The sequence below is a fragment of the Acipenser ruthenus genome, chromosome 15, assembly GCF_902713425.1.
Source record: "Acipenser ruthenus chromosome 15, fAciRut3.2 maternal haplotype, whole genome shotgun sequence".
Classification (NCBI taxonomy): Eukaryota; Metazoa; Chordata; class Actinopteri; order Acipenseriformes; family Acipenseridae; genus Acipenser; species Acipenser ruthenus.
The window spans coordinates 26,610,020-26,632,380 of NC_081203.1; the positions used below are offsets into that span (position 1 = coordinate 26,610,020).

A 22,361-nucleotide genomic window follows, 5' to 3' on the forward strand; every position below is an offset into this window, starting at 1 on the left:
TCCCCCAGGTGATACGTGCTCTCGTTCCGAGCTGGTGGTCTGGCCACAGCGGCCCCCTCAGCAAGTGGTCCTCTGAATGTGGGGGGATGACCCCTTGGTACCTTTTCTTTCTTATTCCGCAGGCTGTTTTTCCCTTGGGGGCAATGAAGCTCAGCAGAACAGCTCTCCAAGTCAAAGGGAGAACCTGGTTTTTCGTTCCCTAGTTACAAGAATTCTCATTTCCTTTCCAAACAAAGAGGCTTCGCCTCTCCGTCGCAGCCCTTGCTCCTGTTCTGTGAAATTTGCTTTGAATAATATGGACGCAAGAAAGATGAATATTAAGTTTTATCAAAAATGTCCTGTAATTTAGCAGGTAACAGCTTTAAAATCAGATTTTTCTAATAGGGTGCTTGACCCCTGTATTGTGTTATTTAAGGTGACACTGGTTTTACGTGCTGCCTCATCTCTACTGTTCTGTAGTTGTTATTTTTTATGAAATAACACTTAGGATGCCACGCAGGACATGTGAGCTTTAGAAAGTCTTGCTGTTTTTTTTTTTTTTTCTCTTGATCATTTCATTGTATTTATTAACATTTTTCCTATTACACTGGGAAATGTTGCATAAACCATTCATTTAGTTGTGAAAAAGCTTTAAAGGTCCCTGTTATAGCATTGTGTATGGCTGTAATTAGTGTGCGTATTTAAAGCCCTTGGCCCTGCAGCAATAGCTGATTAGTAAAAAGTGAATGCAGAGCCTGCAGGATTATTGTGTCCGGGACAAAGCTTGACCAATGTAATTAGCTGCATTTGGATAAGTTCTCAATTTGCTATTCAGCAATCTAAATAGAAAAATCATATACTTCACTGGTCCTGAATAGGTTTGGAAATGAACATTTGGATTATATGAGAGCATCTTAAAAGGAAAAAAGACTAAAGATTTCAGCCCAACTAATAGGTCTTGTCTGTGTCTTTGTTCCCTGATTGAAAAATCCCATCTCAGATGTATTTCTAAGGTGTTGTTTTTCAGTTGATTTCATGAGCACAAATCTTTATAGCGTTATCAGTGTGTGGTATTAAAAAAAAAATGTTTTGTAGCCCTATTATATAGCAGGACATTTAAAAATAATAACATAACATACGTAGCTCTAGGGAACAGTCGGTCTGCAATCAAATTACAATTAAAAAGGGAGTCTATTATGTAATTTCCTGACCCCAGTTTTTATGCTGGAACTTTACTAAAGCGTGGATCTGATTACAAAGTACAGCTCTGGGATACCCTGTGGCTCAGCTGGTTGATTTATGAGAACGAGAGCATGCTGGTTTTCTAAACTTGGACATACCAAGTGACCTACCTTGCTGGCCAACTACCAGCTGCCACAATTTCACAACAGCCACGCTTCCACTGAAGCTTTTTTTCAGATCAAGTGATTTTACAGACCAGCTTGTCCGTACTATCTCAATTAAGTAAGGTGGTATACACTGGAGTAATGTAAAGTATACACACCAGACCAAGGTATATATATATATATATATATATATATATATATATATATATATATATATATATATATATAAACACTCATCCTCTTGCTTGTACAGGTATTCACAATATACTGAGTTTGTAAGTACAGAATATAACTGTCCTAAAACAGAGTAGAAACTGAACATATAATTAAAAAATAATGCAGACACAGCAATACATAAAAAGTTTCCTCAATGCACAAAAATTCAGTAAAAGCCTAGTATTTTTTGTTTTATTTTTGTAATTTTGGTAATTTGCTGTGAAAATTGCATGTTAGAGCACTCAAATGTTATTTGCTTGTTGATTTAGAGATCCGTTGTTGAATTTAACACCTTTGCTAAGTAAAGGGCTGCCAGTTAAAATACCAGTAGAAATGAATTACACACATTGGATACATGTACTGTGATTTGACTTGATTTTGACACTTCACTCATTTACCATACAGGAAATGCTTGTATATTTGTTTGCAGTGGAACAGATCCTGTCAGCATGCCGAGGGTTCCCTCTAGTGTACATACTGCTAAAGAATAATACAAAAAAGTGTGGTTTGCATTGCTGAATTTAGCCCGGTTCTGTGTATCCCCACACAGAGTTGGATAGAATTTTAGTACATAATAACAGCGCTAATTGTAGTTTGATACAAGTCCCATTTTTTCAATCACATTACAACATTATTTTAGCTGTGCAAAGAGATGCAGGCGGATTTTTTTTTTTAAATGTGCCAGAGGATATCATTTGTCGAGACAATTGCCAGACAAATGGTCGTTACACATAGTAACCTACATGCAAACTTTATTGACATTCCAATCAAGACGGGACTTGCTAAAGAACATGGGCAGTTTCCTGGAAAGCAGTCTAAAAATCAACCTAGAACACCATTGCCTTCCAAAAACACAATCTTAACGTTTTATGTATGTATGTATGTATGTATTTTACTTCTGAATAGAATTCCAGAATAATGTATGTTCCATATCATTGGAAATACCATGCTACGTTGTCGGTTGCAAATTTCTTTTTTTTCCCCCCTTGTTTTGTCCTTCTCGGTTGACATGATTTGTGACTACGTATTACAGAAACACGTGGCTGAATTCTCAATTTAACAACAATGGACACGTTTCAATAAAACAGCACGCCAGACAACTCGAGGAGCCACTCCCCAAATATCGTCTCATTAATGCAAACGCTCGGCCAATGAAAACACACAACAAACTGTAACTCCAATCAGAAACTCTGGTTTTGTATCCACTTCCTGTACTCCACCGCACCTCACCCGGATGTTTGAGTTTGAATTTTGGAAACACAATTTTCATTGGAGCAGCTGAAAGAATGTGTACGAAGAGTCAGATTCGAAATAGTTGGGGTCTATTTAAAAGCAAGAAGTAGTCGCTGGTAAGTTCTTCGTTATTGTTATAAGAAAAAGAAAAAAAACTCATGTACAAATAGTTTTATTGTCTGTGCTGTCGTACAACATATTTGAAATGTACATTAGAAATTGATTTGTTTTGGTTTCACTGTCATTATTTTGTCAATTTAAACTTTTTTGTTTTGTTTTGAGTTTGTTGTTTTGTTTTACTCCGCTTTTTCACATACTGTATCGTATCGCGACTTGTATCATGACTTAAGTATTGTTTGGTTTGATGTTGCTTCATACAGTGTATTTTTATATCGTTTTAAAATTTAACAAATGGTGGGGGGTGGAGGACACAAAAACCACATAAACATAAGTGTCATGAAACACTGTACTGAACCGTAATGTGAATCCTAAAAAAACAAAACCAAACAAAAAGTAAATATTGCAATCTGAGGCGTAAACTGACTGAAAGAAAATTAGAAATACTGATAGACCTGATACGTACGACTTCATGATGTATGTGTGTGTCCATGGTTCTGAAACCCTATACAAATACAAATACAATACATACTTGTGTGAGGGTAATCTTATTAGCTGCTTTTTTGGCATTTTGACGTACAATGTAGTGAATGCTCCAATATTCAATATCAACCTAACTTCACCGGGGTCTGCACGTTTTATCTATACAGTGGGGTTAATCAAGCTCGTAGTAAAACCTAGAATGGGTGAAACTGTTATGCAATAGGAATCTTATTTCCATCCCTGAATTTTGACACCCTGTTGTTATTGCAACCAAACAGAGACACACAGTAATGTATAAGATATGTAGAGCATCCGTTTAAGTTGAATTGTTTTTGTTTTGTTTGTTTGTTTGTTTTTGTTTTTTAAACAGGTGAACCATTCTCTTATTTAGCATCTACTGTATCTCGCTTGCTTAACAATGAAAAAAAACAAACGTGCAGAAGTGGAGAACATTCAGAACCAGCGTGAGTATTATACACAGAACACCACCACACATATCCGCATAGGCTTGTGAAGAAATGTTTAGGCTACTGCCCTTTTTAAGACAATTGAAAAAAAGTATGGCTAAAGATACAGTACATTGCCTATTTGATCATTTTATTTAGACAATAATTACATTAATTTTTGTTACGGCTCAGTTATCCGTTCATTTTACATTATTATATCAGTAACATGTGAATAGAAACAGATGTTTGAAAATTCTGTATGAGTTTATTTCAGGACTGCCCAGTGTATTTGTTTATCAAAAGTTGAAACCTTAAGAGATGATATTTGAATTTTCCGTTTCCCCCAGCTGTCATTTGCTGTTGTGATAAGATGCAGTTCTGCTTCTTTATTTTAATTATTTTAACAGACACGTGTTGGGTATAATTTATGGGGTATCTCCTGTTGACCTTCTATAGATATAACTAGGCCAGTACAAGACATAGGTGACATGTTTAACTGATGCCTTTATCTGTCTTTTATAATTGTTGTTATCTGAAATGTTTGTCCACTGGAATTGGTTTGATATTTTACCACTAAACTTATGACTGGTTGTTTTTGGACAGACTTTTCTCCTGAGAAATAGAGATCCATCAATAATGCTCAATATGATTTTTTGTTTTCAGAGATAAGTTGTAGTAAAAGACAAGCATTATTGAATCTCTCAACAAAACAAAACACCTGCTTTTATGTTTTTATCACATGTGAAGCAATAATTTCAGCCTTGGTCACACGCACTATTTATGGATACCTTCTGTTCACCAACAAATTCTGTCTCGCCTTCCAGTCTAGAAGGAATTCAATTAGAAAGTCGTCATTTGATAGTGTTAAATTGAAAAAATAATTTTCTAAAATAAACTTTGTTGTTTCAGCTTGTGTTTTCTGTAAACTGCCTGATGACTGTCCAGAAAAGTATGGGGAGAAGAAGACTTGCTTAAAGCACAACATTACACTTCATTATTTCTGCCTGGTAAGCGACAAGCTAATTCTTGGCTCAAAAACAAAAAAAATGGTGACAACCGTTTACTCTTATCTTTTATAGCAGCCAGTGCTGTTCAACTTCTTTTAAAAGTTGGTTTTAAAAGTGTGTGGCTTTCGAGGACAGGGAATCCAACGTTAGACTGAATGTAAAGTTAAAAAAACCTTTGTTTTTATTTTATCAAAATAGCTTATGTCCAGTGGTGTCTATCAACGTGGTGAAGAAAATGAAGGGATCTGTGGATTTTTAGTTGAAGACATACAAAAGGAGATCAATAGATCTTCTAAATTGGTGAGTTAATAATGTACATTACTGGTACTACAGTATATAATGAAACATGAAAGACTTGAGGTCAAACGAGGCATTAAAAAGAGTTGGTAAACCAGGTTTTGCTTGGTCTGTTAATTTTGTTCTTTTCGTCAATTACGCTGCAGGCCACACTAATATATACAGTATATACAGGCTAATTTCACTATAACAAACCCCCATGGGACCTGGAGAAATGTTCATTATATCAGGGTGTTCACTATAATAGGGTTTGGCATTTTTCTGTATCGAACATCAATATATAGTACTTTTATGAAGATTCCTTCACATTGATCAACATTTCAATGGTATTGTGACAAGGTACTCATGTCACATGTGTGGGTAACCGCATTGCAAGACAGAGAGACATGGGAGTTGGAGTTGGAACGCCGGCACAGGCGCACAGGATTTATTAAACACAAAATAGAAAGTAAACAAACGGGTCATGTGACACTACCAACGATGGTAACGCACAGAGGACACATACAGAAGACAGGCAGGCAGCAAGTCTCAATCGAGCGCCCGTCTGTTAACAGTCATTTGATTAAACACACAAACTCCAAAAAGCACACAAAACAAACCTGTTTCCACATATAAATTACACCAAAACTAATTTCCCCATGTGCAGGGCAATCGCCCTGCTGCAGGTATGTTTAAAAGAAAACAGTAAAGAACTGAAAAAGGAAATAAATGTACACTTACATGCTGAATACAGTAATTACATGTCCTTTCTCTTGAAAAAACTATCCAGCGTAGATTGCTTCTCACGCCCGTTGCCTGGTTGCAGTTTGTTTGAAGATGACGGACAGGCAACGATTGTATTCGTCATGCATGATTCGTACTGCAATAAGTCATCTTTGAATTAGCGTTATCTTTGAATTAGTCAACCATGGTCTTTGTTTTCACTGAGAATAACACACTTGACACTGGAGGAAGTTCAGTGTTAGTCAATACTGAGATCGTTGTATCCAGGTCGATCCTGTACGTGATCGTTCTAATAGGGCTAATTTGCATTGAAAAAATCGATTCTTGCTGTTGGGATCGTTAAAAACGGGTGTTCGTTATAAGAAGGGTTCGTTATAGTGAAGTTTGCCTGTATTGTTATGTAGTATTTTTTATATATATATGGGGCGGCACGGTGGTGTAGTGGTTAGCGCTGCTGCCTCACAGCGCCAGGATCCTGCGTTCGAATTCGGCCTAGGGTACTGTCTGTGTGGAGTTTGCATGTTCTCCTCGTGTTCGTGTGGGTTTTCCCCGGGTACTCCGGTTTCCTCCCACAGTCCAAAGACATGCTGTCCAGGTTGATTGGTCACTCTAAATTGCCCTCTGTGTGAGTGAGTGTGTGGTGCCCTGCGATGGACTGGCGTCCCGTCCAGGGTGTAGTCTCGCCTTGCGCCCTGTGTATGCCGGGTTAGGCTCCAGCTCACTGCGACCCTGTAAAGGAGTAAGCGGTTAATGATAATGGATGGATGGATGGATTTTTATATATACCGGTATGTATTTATTTCTAGGCTTGTCATTTTTGCAAGAAGAGAGGAGCGTCTGTTGGATGTTCGGTTAAAGAGTGTCGAAAGAGCTTCCATTTCCCTTGTGGATTAAAGAAAGAGTGCATTTTCCAGTTTACAGAAATGTTTCCGTAAGTTCAAGGGCATTTTAACGGGGGCGGGAGGGGGGGAGAATTTCCTTAATACCTGGTTGTTATAAAGTTAGTATGCCAAAAATAACATTTTACTAAAATGCATGAATTGCTTCATATCTACATAGGTCATTCTGCTGGATCCACAGGCCTGTTCAGAGCACAGCAGTGTCAAGCAGGTTGAGTGGTCCATACTCCTGTACCATATGCCTGGAATTCATTGAGCCAGCCTTGTCTTACAGTGTTTTGAAATGTCCCTGTTGTAACAGTAGCTGGTTTCACAGGGACTGTGTACAGGTAAATATGTGAAACATGTTTGTCACAAACATTTCGTTGGGATACTTCCTTTTAAAAATATGTATTAAAAACTGGAAAATAAACATACGGTTATATTACTCCCATTGTGCGAACTGTCTCAACAAGTCTCAAGTGTATTAATTTGAAATATATTTACATTTAAACATAACCATCTTTATTATATGAGAACAGCATTACCTTATCGACTATGAGGAACAGGTGAATCATTTTATATTTATATTTTGTTTTTGTTTTCCTCTCCTTAGCATCAGGCCTATAGTGCTGGAATGTTCTTTTTTAGGTGCACTATATGCAACAACAAAGACAAGTTTCAGCAAGAGATGCTCAGGATGGGTATATACATCCCAGAGAGGTAAGTCATTTGTTATAGCAGTTACAGTAGCTCTTTGTGTTTTGCCTTTTTTTGCATGATGACTAATGTAAGAGCAAGTGGCACATGCTTACAATACTTTATTTATTTTGTTTACTTATTTATTTATTGACTCAATCCCATTTAATATTTAATAAGGAAATGTGCATTTATTGTGCAAGGTACACTACCTAGTCGTGTACAGCATGCAGATTTTTCTTGTATTATCAGATTCTCTGTTTGGGGTACATGATAGGTTTCAGTGTTTTAAAGCAACATCTTTATTTCTTTCAGGGATGCCTCCTGGGAGCTAGAGGAAAATGCATATAGTGAACTCTTGCAGTCCTATCAACACTGCGATGTCCGTCACTGTTTTTGCAGAAAAGGAAGAGAATACAGTCAGCCCGACAGGTATAACATACGTTAGTCTACTAGCTTTGAAAAGTTCTATGCTTAGGGGTATAACGAGGCACTAATGTCACAATATGTTGCGTACCATGATGCATATTACAGTCCTTTATGGGCTGCTCTGTATGAAGTGAAGTTTTGTTTTGAATCTTAAATGGGATAAGGGTCACATGTATTCATACCAACTTTAAATCATTTTTTCATCAATCAAGAAACTATTTAGAATGCTTTTATTAGAGCTCTTTGAAGAGGACCCTTATTGTTTAAAGGAGTAATGCTAATTAATTAATTAATTAATTAATTAATTAATCAATCAAAATAATTTACTGTGTTAAACATAAATGTTGGGAGCAATTTCATCTTTCATATTGTATTGCTGTCACTATTGTATATTGAACTTATATCAGGTTACAATTCCAATGAAAATTCTAGCTGCTGCAATAATATAAAAACCTGCATTATTTACAGTTTGGTTTAAGTCGAACATGTTATCTTTCAGCAAGTGGGAAATTGTAAGGTGCCAGTACTGTGGCTCCAGAGGAACTCATCGATCCTGCTCTTCTCTAAAAAGGCTGCAAGAAAATTGGGTGTGCACAGAATGCAGAGCCATCATTCACAAAACAGGTAATGATGACCCTCCCAGCCTAAACTTCTTAGATTTTGTTTGTCTGATCAGAAAACAGTATTAATATGTTTATTCGTTATTGATTGTTGTGGGAGAAAATGTAAAGAGACAGTCCAGTAGACCATTTAAGCAGCAATTTGGGGTTTTAGTATCCAAATTATAAGTATAAAGGATTAAGGAATGCTTTGCAAAAGTTAGATGCTAACATTTTTTTTTAACCTTTTTCCTTCCCAGGGACTTTACAAAGGACCAGTGTTAGTTCATTGGCCTCTTCCCCAATGAAGAATGAAACCGCAAAGCAATTATTAAAACGTTCTCCAAAAGGGTCAAGACTGTCGGCCCCTTACCACAGGGATATTCCGAGCAGGTGTGTGTTAGAACTAAAGCAGTCAACAATAATGGCGATGAATGAGAAGTAGTAGCCTTTGTCTTATAGAAATGTTTGCAGTTTTAGCCCGTTTACAATTACAGAACTCTTGAAAGCCTCAGACTGCCTTTAAAGTGGCTCTGAACAAATGTGTTGCGAATCACATTGTAGTTTTGTGTCTTGATTTCAACATATTTTGTATTAATCAGCAGTTAAATTATAATCCTTAAATATTTTGAAATCAATAAATATATTTAGATGTTTATTGTATAGTTTATTTCTAAAAATATTTTTAATTTTTTTCACAGGCAATCATTACAGACATTACCAGCTATGGAGATTTTAAAGGAACTAGAAGTGCAGATTAACCCACTTGAATTCACAAGATTTACCATCAACAAAGATGATGTCTTTAGGGGTGCCTTGTGCGCTTTGAGGCGTAAAGGGTTTGATCCCCACCATCTAATTGCTGTGAAGTTTACAAACACAAGAACCAGTTTTGAAATTGTGGCAAACAATCATGGACAGAGGAGGGAATTCCTTCGTCTACTGATGCATAAACTCGAAAATTCCTCACTATTTGAGGGCTCTTGTAGCAAGAACTTAGCACTAGACCCTCAAGGTAACAAACATTCTTAATTATCAAAAATGTGTCAACTGTTTCAGATATACATAAAATATGTAATAATTTACCACATCATGAAGAATTTAATTTAGAAATCATGAGGAATCATATTGTCCAAAGAAAATATGCCACTGATTTTCTACTGTGAATCTTGGGGAGACTAGGGATGTTAATAGTTTACATTTTAAATATTTTCCACGTATTAAGCATTTTACAGTTTTCTTCTCTTGAACTTAAACAGCACAGTGGGTTTAAACATTTAGGCAGTTAAATGGAATCTTAACTCATTTACCTTGCTCACTGGCTTTGCATAGAGACATTAGTATTTGTTTATATGAGATGTTTTGTTGTGATTAATACATTTAATTACCTTATGTCTTTTTACTTACCCAGCACAAACCTATTGCACTTGTACTGTTTTGACACCAGTATTTTCTTTCATTACAGCTGTGAGGGAGGATCTGTACTATGATGCTGGACGGATGATTGGACTGTCCCTCGTACACGGTGGCCCTGCTCCTGGGTTCTTCTCAAAAATGCTCTTTAATTGCGTGCTGTACGGACCAGAAAATATTGTACCCACCCTTGAGGACCTGGCTGATGCATGTGCCAAACAAAAGGTCAAGAAGGTAACAAATCTAAAAGCTGGAAATAAAAATGAGGATGCCAGGTCCATGTTTCTGTTCTTTTCTTACAAATATGGGGGATTGGGCGAGGCAACCTAAGGAAACTGCCAAACCTTGGAACAGTCAAGAAGATTTGGTTTGGCATAATACACTTTATAAGCATTTCTGTTGTTATCAATGTGTTACTGGTGTATAAAAAGATTGGCTTACACATGCAGTCAACCATTTGAATCTGCAAATGTTTCAAACCCTTCTGTATAGTGCTTCCAGGCTGAATCATTTAAGAATCCCGTTGCAGAGCAGTGTGAGCCATTCCAGGCTTAAAAGTAAGTTACAAATGATGCATTCAATGTTAAATTAAGCTCAAACTGCTATGCAATGGAAGTCTGAAATGATCTGCAACAGGGTATTTGGAATAATTTAGCAGTTTACAATGAAAACATAAGGTCTTACACTGGCAGCAAGCGACTGGATGAACTTGAAAGCTGTTGTAGCGTCACCCCTCATGGGTGTCACTATGCAGCTATATTAGGGGATTGGGATAATTGACTAATTCGCTAAATCTTTTTTTGTGTCTTTCAGATTGAAGAGGCATTGACTCAGGATGAGCTGCAAACCGCAATTAAGGAAGCTTCTGAGTACCTGGATGTAGCCGGATATTTAAGACCAGACTGGACTTTGTGTGACAAGGAAATATTGATGAAAGACATTCTGAACTTCCATTTGATTACACGAATGCATGTGCCCATTCAAAGGTGTGCAGTCTTTGATACATTTTGTTGTTAAACGTCATATAATTTTTGGGCACCCTCCATCATGCAGATTGTTTAATGTTGTGCTGTACTTTTGTTTTTAGATTCTGTGAAGGGTTAAAAATCCTTGGCCTTTTGGAAAAAATTCAGTTGTTCCCAGAAGCCTTCGCTGAATTGTTTTGCCACAAACCACAGAAACTTACATCAGTTAAACTTGGTGACCTTTTCACAGTCCACTTTTCTCACGATGGGAATAGAAAGCTACGTGAGACTAAAGTTATTGGCTTTTGGAGGCAATACTTACAGGACTGTGAAGGTAGGCTCCTAATGTGTTTTATAATGTTTATAAAGTACACCCTCGCTATAACAAACCTGTTGGGGTCCAAGCCTTTTGTTTGTTATATCGATGGGTTTGTTATAGCGAAAGGACAATCATAGTGAACGATAAACTGTTGGAGTAAGTTAAGGAGATGAGATTGTGAATAAAAGTAGAATTACATGTACCTGTTTGTCACATGTATAAAGTATACTGTCTTTGCTTTATCCTATTCATTAAATAATTACAATGCAGTACAAAAAGCAAAAATCACAAATTGAATTTATTCAAAATCAATCTGACATGTATCGTTAAGTGCACCAAATCTTAATCCAACATGCAAGAATCCCAAACTGAGTTTTTATTCCAAATCAACCCGACGTGAAAAGTTCATCAGATCCTCAAGTTTTGTTGTTGTTGTTGTTGTTGTTTTTTCTTTAATCAATTTTGCTTTACCGCATGGTTGCTGAACAAGCCATTAAACAGTACTTTTTGACAATCTATATTCACAACAGAGATATGCCTATGTTACTCCTTTTTTCAAATGATCAGTATAGTTTCCAGCTTTGTTGCAACATTAAATGATTTTCATTTCGGATGCTTTATTGATACTATTAATTATTTTACTGTGTTTTTTGTAGATTCTGCATGTCCTGTATCTCTGGAGACCATTCTTGTATTTGCAACAGCAGCTGATGCAGTTCCTCCCATGGGCTTTGTCCCTGAACCCTCTATAGAGTTTCTCCATAGTCAAGGCCAGCTTCAAGAAATGTTCCCACAAGGGGAGACATCCTTCAATAGCCTGAAACTGCCAATAGTTCAAACTTACGAAGAGTTTAGAAGGAACATGGACTACGCCATCTGTTACAGTATATAAAATAGTAGAAAGAATGTACTTTTCCAATTTTTTCTAAATATTTGTCTGTGAAATATTTGTGAAAATGTTCTATCTGTAAATATTATATGTCTAGAAATTGGGGGGTGTCTTAGTAATAGCCATGGGAAAAAAAGTAACTTCCAGTGTACCCACTAACTTATTGAAAAGGTGTGTCTTTTTACTTTATTTGGTCAATATCTTAAGTATAGAGAAAATGTTACATGCGCATGCTGTACATTTCACTCTTTGTAAGCCTGAATGAATGATACTTAAAATCAATGACCATAATTATAAATAATTAAAAGAAAAATGTTTGAAGTGTGGCGGGAGAGGCTTTTTGAAATAACTGTCTGTTTTTGCATTTCTAAAAGCTACTTTTATTTCTACTCCCCAGAAATTACTGTGAAAAACAAAATTATTCATATTAAAACTGATTTCAGTTTATTGGTAGTATCTTCATTGCAATCAAAATAATTACTTAGCTGGAAGTCTCACATCTCATTTTGCACAAATCTTAGTTAATTTTATTTAGGTTTTATATTTATTTACTGTATATTTCTTTTTTCTTTTTTTTTTTTTTAAATGTACATAATTCAAGCTGCTCACACTATGCTGAAGTCCATTGCAGACATTTAAGTGTGACATACTATAGGATTCACTGGACATTTTATTGTTTAAAGTTGTGTGCAAGTTTATGTAAATACAGCCCTCAAATTATTGTAGTAGTCACTTATTAAGGATTTTTAGGAGGCCGGTACCCTCTAGTTTTATTTACTGTTCAACATTTAAAGAGAAATGATTGTATCAATGAGAAAGCTATCCTTCTTTGTGTATTTACTGGCATTCTTCTAAGTGTGTGCACCTCATTACAAAATAAAAAGCATATTTGTGCATTGCTTAGTTCTTGACTTTCTTTGAACCTACAACCCCCAAAGTTTATAATTACTGTAGTGCCAAACATGGCCTAATAGAAACAGTGGGTGTCAGGCATGCCACAATGAAGAACATCTGTCATGGAGGTAAATCAGTAAACAGTATTTTCAAATAATCCTAATGTGTTTATTTATTTTTCTGTAGTATAATATATATATATATATATAATATGAAGGTTTTGAGGCCTATGTTGAAAATGTCATGCTGTACATGTTATATACCACTACAGGAGGTAGCAAAAAGGTTTTTTTAGTTGGTGCAACCTTCTGCACAGCACAAATCACATTTGAGAGATGTAAATAAACTGGACAGTAAACAAAGTCGGCTTTATTAAAAAATATATATGTTGGTTCCAAAAAATGTTTTTTTCTTTCTTTCTTTATTTATTTATTTATTTTAATTGAACATGAACTGAGAATCCTCATACAGCAGCTTTAAATCATTCGTGCCACATTTCCCAAATGTTCACGTGATATTGCAAACAATTATTATTATTATTATGCCACTATCACTTGGATCGCCAAAAGATCTGCTTTTCCCAACTGACAGTAGTGTATCTGTATTTATGCCTCTTTCATATTTAATACAACGAAAACAAAAATGACGTCCACCTACTTACCGTAGATACTGCGTCATATTAAGTGTTTAGAAAAAGAAGACGATCCCTGACTTCTGTTCCCAGCACCCTCGGACCTGCCACGTCATTCGATGATTCGTCATTGAATGGTTCAGAAACATTAAAGATGGCAGCGTCCGTCAGAGAAAAACAGGCAGGTTTGTAAATATATTATTTACATCAGTGAGCGTTTTATTTTTCATTTACAAAAAAATTATTAAATATATGAGATGTAGAGTTTATCCAGGGCAGCGTTCTCTAGGAATGTAGCTTATGCCAGATTTTTTACAGAATTATTAAGTGATCAAATTCCATTGATAGCATAATCTTAATATCTATGTATGTAATAAACAACATGGTTCATGAGTCGCGTATAAAATGTCGGAATTGTAAATCATATTGCCTAGTTATACTGTTTATTTTTATAAGATGATTTGAACTGCCAGTGGCTAAAAAGATAAAGACTGACACCAGGAAATACTTTAAGTTACCGTAAGATGAGCACTGCTTTTTCTACGTAGGTATTTAGAACGGTACAAAATAAGTTTTTTTTTAACGTTAAATTAAATTTGTTTTGTGGCTTATTAATTAGACACAGCATCCGCAGTCTGTAATAATAATAATAATAATAATAATACACTATCACTAATTCAATTGGCAAGGTGTATTGATTGGCAGTTTTGTGCCTCTGTTGATATACACATAAACAGCTGCTTAATTAATACAGTATAAATACATTTTAAATATAAACACAGTGGTCGACAGCATTTAGGTGCAGTTGCCGTGTTTATTTTTTATTGCTGCAAAACACAGCCGACATTAAATAGATGTTGACTTGACCTGGGTGTTTTTTATACTTCGACTAGAAAGTACTTTATCCACCTGTGCTAAGGGGATAACAATACAATGATAAAGCACTTGACTTAATGTTGATATTGGATTTTGAAATGTTGGTTGTTACTCATGTAAGGCGATTAAAACAAAAGCTACGCTATTTATGAAAAACAGCAACAATTTCCATATAAAAATGCACTTTGTTTTATTTCATGCAGCTGCATGGAAGTTTGTTGCAGTCGTATTTTTTTTTTTTTTAATCGTATTTCTTTTTGACAGCTGCTTTGAAGCGGATGCTAAATTTCAATGTCCCTCCAGTGAAAAACAGCGCATCGGAGCCAGTATGGAAGGTAAGGGAATATGGACATATAAAACAACAGCCATTTGTAACAATAATATAATTGAATAACATAGTAAGGAATTGTGAATGGCTATTTCTTGTCAATTCGCTGATCCTACTGAAGGGCTTGGTAAAACAGCCATGTTTCGATCTATATAGTCACACCCTACTTATTTATTTTATGTATTGTATTCTAGATATAGATTTCTGGGGGCCCCTCAGAATCTGAGGTTCCGGGCTGCAGCCCCTAAAGCCCCAGCGTTAATCCAGCCCTGCATGTGTGTATATGCAAGCTGTATTGCAATTCAATGTACAATACCAAAGGTGCCTTATTAAAAACAAAATAAAATATGTATTGTTGTATTTGCTTGTACTTGACAGCTAGTGGGTTATGTGCTTGTACAGTAGATACAGAGCCATCCTGGAAATGGTTAAAAGAATACAATAATGCAAATTCACAGAATCTTGACTATATGTGTGTAATTCAGATTATTTTTCTTTTGCTGCCTGGTGTAGGTGCTAATTTATGACAGATTTGGTCAGGATATCATCTCGCCACTGCTTGCAGTGAAAGAGTTAAGAGACATGGGGATCACACTGCACCTGTAAGTTAATATTATCTTTCTGCACACATTGGGGTTGATGTGTATAAACCTTATTCAATTTGGATTTTAAAAGCATGATTTTACACGTGAATCTAAAATAGTTTTCATGAAAAATAATGTATATATAAACTGTAATGGCAGAGCCAAGTTAATTGAAATAAAGATCTTTCATTAACTGAGTAGTTTATGTTTTTCTTTGATAAAAACCCTAATTGTTTTAAAATGTTATTTCTGTTATTTAGCTTATTGCACTCTGATAGAGACCCCATCCCAGATGTTCCAGCCATTTATTTTGTTATGCCAACTGAAGAAAATATTGACAGGATATGTCAGGTAATGTAAAATAAATAAATAAAAAATGGTTTGTCCTCTAAAAAATATGCAGGGCATGATATAGAAATTCTATATATATTTTTCTTTTCTTTTTTTTAATTTTTTTTTAGGACCTTCGGAATCAGCTTTATGAATCTTACTACTTGAACTTTATATCTGCCATTTCAAGAAGTAAATTGGAAGATATTGCAAGTGCGGCCTTGGGAGCTAATGCAGTAAACCAGGTTACAAAGGTCAGTCTGCTGTACAGATTGTTGTATTGTGTAGTGTGTAGAAATGTATTGTCTGTGTTGAGAAACTTGATGGTTAAATACTTATTCAGAAAGTTATTTGAATTTCTATTCCTTATGGATTATTATTTGTTGTATTTCATTGCTTGTGTAGTTTGCAGTCACCCCTAGAAAATGTGTTTAATTTGTATCCACCATATTAATAGGAAATCCAAATATTTTGACAGGTTTTTGATCAGTATCTGAACTTTATTACACTGGAAGATGACATGTTTGTACTCTGTAATCAAAACAAAGAGCTCGTCTCATACCATGGTAGGTTACAATTTTACTAGTTGTTTATTGTTGAGTTTTAGAAGTATTGTTTGTTGAAAGGGGGAGGGGGAGGGGGAGGGGAGGGGGGTAAGATTCCAACAGGTATACGTTGCATTTTAAAACTGTATACAAAGCTATGGTATGCTTATAACAGCGTTTTGTTTTTAATTGAAGAAAATACAGTTGCTTTGCTGAGGGTAATTTTAAGGACCTCTAATATCATGGATCTGTTGCTGTGAGAGTCTCTTCTGAGAATGCCAGTCAGATACCAGGTTGTATAGTACTTGCCAGGTTTAAATAGGTACTGTAGATATACTTACAGGTAAATCATATATCCTGTATTGAAGCCAAATCTCAAAAATCCATGCAAGATGGATTTTCTTTTAATAATGCATATTGTTACAGTAACATAACGTGATGCACTTAAATGAAAAAAATGATCTGATGAAGTATTGGTTATGAAGAGTCTCATTTATTTTAAAGCCATCAACAGATCGGATATCATGGACACAGATATGGAGATCATCATGGACACAATAGTTGACAGTCTCTTCTGCTTCTTTGTTACACTAGGTAAGTTCATTTTTGTGCTTGGAAATCTGTTTTTGGAGGGGCACCAGTATGCCTTGAGATAAAATGTAACCATTAAACCATTGTCTTGTTGGAAGTAACCTTCCAATACGGGTAGGAAGGTCTAATATTTAAGCCATCTAATGCAGAACCCCTAATTAGCATAATGAAGTCTAATTTATTTCTTTGATTGGTTACTCTTTGCAGATTGATTGAACAATAATAACTGTCATACCATTTTAGAAAGCCAGGTGGCACCAACTGTCTAATGTGAAAAGTAGGACTACAGTTGCAGTTTTACTATGAGATATTATTAACCATAATTCCCAGGTTTAGTCTAATTTATACCAGACCCTGTTGAAACTTTGAATACAGCTACTGTTCTAAAGAAACGTGACCCAAATTGGTGCATTTGACCTGATATAGTATTATAACTAAGTTTCAGGATCCCTTGTGTGATATTAAATACATTTTACAATATGTTTCATATGTTTCCCAGACTTTGGCTGCTCTTGCCTTCCTACTGTTCACAATAACTGTGGACTTTTCTTTGTGTCTTTTGCATAATCTGTTTTTATTCGGTTTGCATTAAACCTCCAGTTACACCAGGAAATTCCTTTCCAGCGGGAGCTGCAGTGTGTCTTTGTCCAACAAAATGTCAGTCAAACACATAGAGAATCAATCAGTCAGATATTCAAAGATTTTGTAAATGTATGCAACTCTGCTTGCATTGTGAATGTCTTGCACATATTCACAAGTCTGTGAAATACACAGAAATTGCTAATTTCGTAAGGCTGCGGAAATTAATACATCTGAATGAATCTAAACAGGAAATTAATCTATTGGTGTTTTTTTTTTCAGTTCTCACACCACACTGAACAACTAGAACTAAAGTTAATTTAAACAAAGATTAGTGATCTCTAAGCTCCCTTTTGATAGGAGTAAATAGTATTTAAATAGTATTTTAACTTGTTTGCAAATTAGTTAAGTGAAGTCAAACACATCTGTAGAGTTGAGGAAAAAACAAAAAATGAGCGAGGGTTTTTTTTTGTTTTTTTCTCCCGCAACTCTCATTTTAAACCTGGTTCACATGCACAACTTTTGCTCATGGCAGAAGGGAAAAAAATCCCTGCAACTGTTCTTGTGAAATTCGCATTTGTTTTAAGCCCAGCAATCAAACACAGGTTACCTCCGACTTGCGTCAATTTTGAAATGCATGAGAATAGGCTTTCCATGACAGGTGAAGATTTGAGATGCAACCTCAGTGTATAAAAAGGGTTCTATCACTTTTATTGAAAAAAGATAACTCGGAATGCTATCGAGGACGTATTTCGTATTGTTACCATATGCCTAAATATTATATTTCCAGACACCAAAGCAGCACCCCCTTCTTCAAGGGCTGTGACAACACACTCCTGAATAGCTTTCCAGTGGCCCAGACTTTGATTATTATGTCAAGGAGTCTTTATTTGTCTTAAGGTTTTTGTGGCAAAGATGCTCACTTTGAACATTTGTTGTTATTAGATATTCAGCGGTGATTTTATTTTGCAATACACTGTGAAAGTGAAAATGAATATTTGAATACACCTTAAGTTTCTTTTTTTTTCTAATATTAATAGCACACCCTTAAAACGCTTGATGGACGTGTCAATGTACACTTGGCAAAACTACCTTCTGTTCAACCCATTAGCCATGTTTAAAAGCATATTACATTTGTTTTATTAGGTGCTGTTCCCATAATAAGATGTCCAAGGGGGAATGCAGCTGAAATGGTAGCAGTGGTAAGAATTGGCAATTATTTTATAATCAATAATAAGTATTAACGTTTATTTTAGTAATTTTACTCTAATGTATGTATAGAGAATCATTGGGAATTATATATATTTGTAAACATTCTTTGAGATCTGCAAGTCTGTAAACAAATTGAATGTCTTAAAAATAGAAGTTGTACATTTAAATTAAAGATGTATGTATTATCCAAATTAGGACTTTCCCAACTGTTTTTCAAGGAATTCCCTGTACATCTTTAAAACTGTTGACTCGTTTTTATTTAAATTCCAAGTACTGAAAATGTGGGCTTGTTTTGAAATTCCCAAGTAGAAGCCAGAGAATCAAACACCGGAAACCAAGAAAACAAGAACCCAAGAAAACTGCCTTTGTGAAAACATACCTACAGCAGCGATTGATTTGTGATGTTTTACTGTGATTTAAAATTTAAAACCTCAAGTGATTTACTTTGGGGTATACAGTAGTTGCATCTCAAGGTTCTGGTGAAGTACACCTCGATGAAATTATAACCGTGTAATTCACAGCAGCCCATCTGTTGATAGATATCTATCTATCTATCTATCTGCCACTGAGAGAGCTAGACAATCGGATCACACAAGATATTTTATATTCATCATGAAAATCTCATGGAAAACTGCCTTCGTTACTACTAATCATGTACAGTACATTATATTTTGTGGTTAAGACCTGAAAATCTAACTTTCTGTTTCACCCTTTAAGAAACTGGATAAGAAGCTCCGTGAAAACCTAAGAGATGCGAGAAACAGCCTTTTTACTGGGGACACCATCGGGGCTGGACAATTCAGGTATTCCATGACTGCATCTTTGATATATAGGGCCTCATTCACTAAGCAGCGGTAACGTGTTTTGCATGCAGTAAGCCCTTCTCTGTTTGCTTTGTACACCTGCTGTATTCACTAACCAGGATTGTGGAGCCATGCCTAACAGTGACACAGTCAGGCAAGAGTATCTATATGCAGCACGCAAAGAATGTTTAAATGTAAAAATGAATGATTCTGAATGAGCCTGTTTGCGTTGTATGCGACAAGTACACTGATGAGTTTAATATTTTGGGATTAAAAGCAGCAACATAGTTTGTGGGAATTCCAAAGTCATTGTAATTAATGTGTTAACATACACTTTTTAAAGGATTACAAAACTCGAAAATGTTGCTGAATATGTCATTCAAGGTTGTTTTAAAAAAAAATCTGTTTTGTCTGCTTGTTACTTTTTTTGCAGCCAACACATTCCATTTTAAATGACTCTTGTTTCCAGCAGAAGTTTGTTTCATTTTTAAAGATTGTTTCAATAGTGACTCACATTCCAATGTTCCAATGTACTCGTACATCCTCATACAGTCTGGGATATATGAAGATTACAAGGCAGGTGTATATCCAACACTTTTGGCTATGTTAATATATTTATATAGTCACCATGCACTTGAACAAACACATTTATTTGATTTGCAGAGTTAAACATAAATGTTCCATCAACAATTTCTTTCTCTGCTTTGACTGTCTCGCAGGACACTGTGATTTGGGACAAGACCCCCGCCCTCCTCCTATGGAGCGCACTTATTTTGTCCTTTAATGTTTAATTGTAGTTAATGTTCTCACTGCTTTAGCACCATAAAGCCTTTCAAAATTATCCACCACTTCTTCTGCCAGTACATTTAGCTCTTGGTCTGTAAACTTTATATTCCTCACTCTCTCCTACTTGAACCATACTTACTTTTTCTTTCAAGCGCCTTTATATATACTATAATACCGTGTGGAAACCTCATGCATAATTCCGCGTGTTGAATTCTGTGTACTGAGTTCTGCACGTTGTGACAACTTGCAAATGAATCATTTAGCTTGCTTTATTTGTGCATATAATTAGCTTAGTGAAAAGAGCTACCGCTGGTTCATTTTTGAGAGCGGTGTGGCTTCCCGCCCCCCCGCCATGCGGTAATTCTGGTAATTTAGGGATATTGAACACTTGGCTTATGATGAATTTCTGATTGTTGTCTGCAGCTTCCAAAGACCTTTGTTAGTTCTTGTGGACAGAAACCTAGATTTGGCCACCCCACTGCACCATACATGGACGTATCAGGCATTGGTACATGATGTTTTGGTAAGGAAAAACTCTTCCTTTCTCATTGTCTAAAAGTAAAATGTTTTGTGTAAAAATAATTGTGCATATCAGGGCTCACTGAGTGGCGCATGCAGTAAAGGTGCTCCGCAGGATGCGCCCTATAGCCTGGAGGTTGCTGGTTTGAGTCCAGGCTATTCCACAGCCAACCGTGGACCACAGCTCCCAAGGAGCGGCGCACAATTGGCCGAGCTTTTCCCCGGTGGGGAGGGCTTAAGTCGGCCAGGGTGTCCTCGGCTCAGTGCGCACCAGCGACCCCTGTAGACTGGCCGGGCGCCTGCGGGTTTGCCTGTCAGATGCCCAGAGCTGTGTTGTCCTCCAACGCTGTAGCTCTGAGGTCGCTCCCAAGTCAACGCTGGGGTGGTAGCAGTGAGCTCAGCCTAAAATAATGCAATTGGCCATTTCAAATTGGGAAAAAAATGGGGTAAAAACAATTGGCGATTACTACATTTTTGAAGAAAAAATGAATAGTGCATTTCTCCTCTCTCTCTCTCTCTCTCTCTCTGTCTGTCTGTCTGTATCTCATTTTCTATATTTTGATACCTGTCTCCAATGTCATTTGCTTTTGCTAAGTCACTTCCTCCATCCAGTAATTTGGAGAGGCCTACATATAGTTGGGCCAGGCCGAGTCTGATGTTAAATCACTCTGGTCTGCTTCCATTGGAAAAGTTATGATTGATTTCAAATCACACTTTAGGGTCTGTTTTATTTGTCGTGACAGATATAAATGCTGCCAACCTTAACTCTATATTAATCCATCTGATATTTTCCGCCTGGGGTGATTTATAGACCAACTTTTTAGCACTACATACAATAAAAAATACATTAACATTAGGTTCACTAAAATTATTATTATTATTATTATTATTTATTATTATTTATTTATTTATGTATTAATTACTGCAGTAACACCACTATTTAGATAAACTCCTTGTTTGGTGTACTAGTAATTCATTTGCAAGTTGTTTTGTAGACTTCCATGAAATTAATTGTTAATAATTTAATAATTTTATTCTAATTAGATAGATATATAAATATATGCAACATCTTACCCTGTTGTTTGTAGTAGGAAAGCTACAAGTACAAAAAAATTGTAAAACAAATGTCATACGTCATTTAAAGCAAGAACGTTGTGCCATGAAGATTTCATCTGTCAAACTGTTTGTTTGGCATGTCCATACTCTTTACAAAGGACAGGATGTACAACTGTGAAAGCCTTTTGTTCTAGAGAATTTAGTAAATTATATCCATATATATGTATATATTTTTTTTTATGTCAAGCCAAATCAAAAAGAATATTTATTTGTCTGCATCAATATATTTTTCTTTCTCAAAATAACAATTAAAATCTCATATCACACATATGGTAGCTGTTAGGAAAAATGACTTGAACTTTATGACAAACCTGTGGAGCATGTTCAGTATTTTAAAGCCATTTAAAAAATAATATTAATAGTTTTTCAATCTTTAAAGATTTTTTTTTTAAGGGAAGTCGCACTGCAAAGGTAGGCTCTATTTTTCAAGCCTCAGCCCATTGTTATCCTGTACTACTGTAATGTCAATGCACAAAACAAGTGGTATCTTCTTTGTCTGGGTTTTCATCATTGGCTATTTATTTCAGAT

At 35.8% G+C, this 22,361-nt stretch overlaps 2 protein-coding genes across 4 annotated transcripts in view; both read left to right on the top strand.

The window, feature by feature from the left end:
• The first annotated feature begins 2,735 nt into the window (after positions 1–2,735).
• Positions 2,736–12,932, top strand: LOC117422672 (G2/M phase-specific E3 ubiquitin-protein ligase-like). 2 transcript variants are annotated; one of them, XM_058987644.1, is made up of 15 exons: positions 2,736–2,890; positions 3,745–3,838; positions 4,730–4,827; positions 5,026–5,127; positions 6,654–6,778; positions 6,907–7,075; positions 7,342–7,448; positions 7,740–7,856; positions 8,353–8,477; positions 8,713–8,845; positions 9,154–9,467; positions 9,918–10,099; positions 10,679–10,851; positions 10,953–11,164; positions 11,806–12,932. In XM_058987644.1, the coding sequence occupies exons 2-15, from the start codon at positions 3,793–3,795 to the stop codon at positions 12,039–12,041; spliced, it is 2,139 nt and encodes a 712-aa protein (XP_058843627.1). In that variant the 5' UTR covers positions 2,736–2,890; positions 3,745–3,792; the 3' UTR covers positions 12,042–12,932. The 2 variants fall into 2 exon arrangements, with proteins under 2 accessions (XP_058843627.1, XP_058843628.1); XM_058987645.1 differs by having other exon boundaries at positions 3,766–3,838.
• Positions 12,933–13,618: 686 nt separating this feature from the next.
• The window catches only part of LOC117422480 (sec1 family domain-containing protein 1), a 30,535-nt gene continuing 21,792 nt past the window's right edge, over positions 13,619–22,361 (top strand). Inside the window, exons 1-10 of one of the 2 annotated variants that reach the window (XM_034037588.3) lie at positions 13,619–13,748; positions 14,704–14,774; positions 15,281–15,369; positions 15,612–15,702; positions 15,813–15,935; positions 16,160–16,247; positions 16,731–16,820; positions 18,543–18,598; positions 19,326–19,411; positions 20,621–20,720. In XM_034037588.3, coding sequence (XP_033893479.2) covers positions 13,718–13,748; positions 14,704–14,774; positions 15,281–15,369; positions 15,612–15,702; positions 15,813–15,935; positions 16,160–16,247; positions 16,731–16,820; positions 18,543–18,598; positions 19,326–19,411; positions 20,621–20,720 — 825 coding nt within the window. In that variant the 5' untranslated portion in view covers positions 13,619–13,717. Of the gene's footprint in view, positions 13,749–14,085; positions 14,108–14,703; positions 14,775–15,280; positions 15,370–15,611; positions 15,703–15,812; positions 15,936–16,159; positions 16,248–16,730; positions 16,821–18,542; positions 18,599–19,325; positions 19,412–20,620; positions 20,721–22,361 lie in introns of those variants that run through there. The other variant, XM_058987646.1, reaches the window with a different exon arrangement.

Coding starts and splice junctions, on each gene's coding strand:
- LOC117422672 (XM_058987644.1), top strand. CDS start 3,793: ATGAAAAAAAACAAACGTGCAGAAGTGGAGAACATTCAGAACCAGC. Junction 3,839..4,729: donor GGAGAACATTCAGAACCAGC/GTGAGTATTATA, acceptor TTGTTGTTTCAG/CTTGTGTTTTCTGTAAACTG. Junction 8,478..8,712: donor AGCCATCATTCACAAAACAG/GTAATGATGACC, acceptor TTTCCTTCCCAG/GGACTTTACAAAGGACCAGT.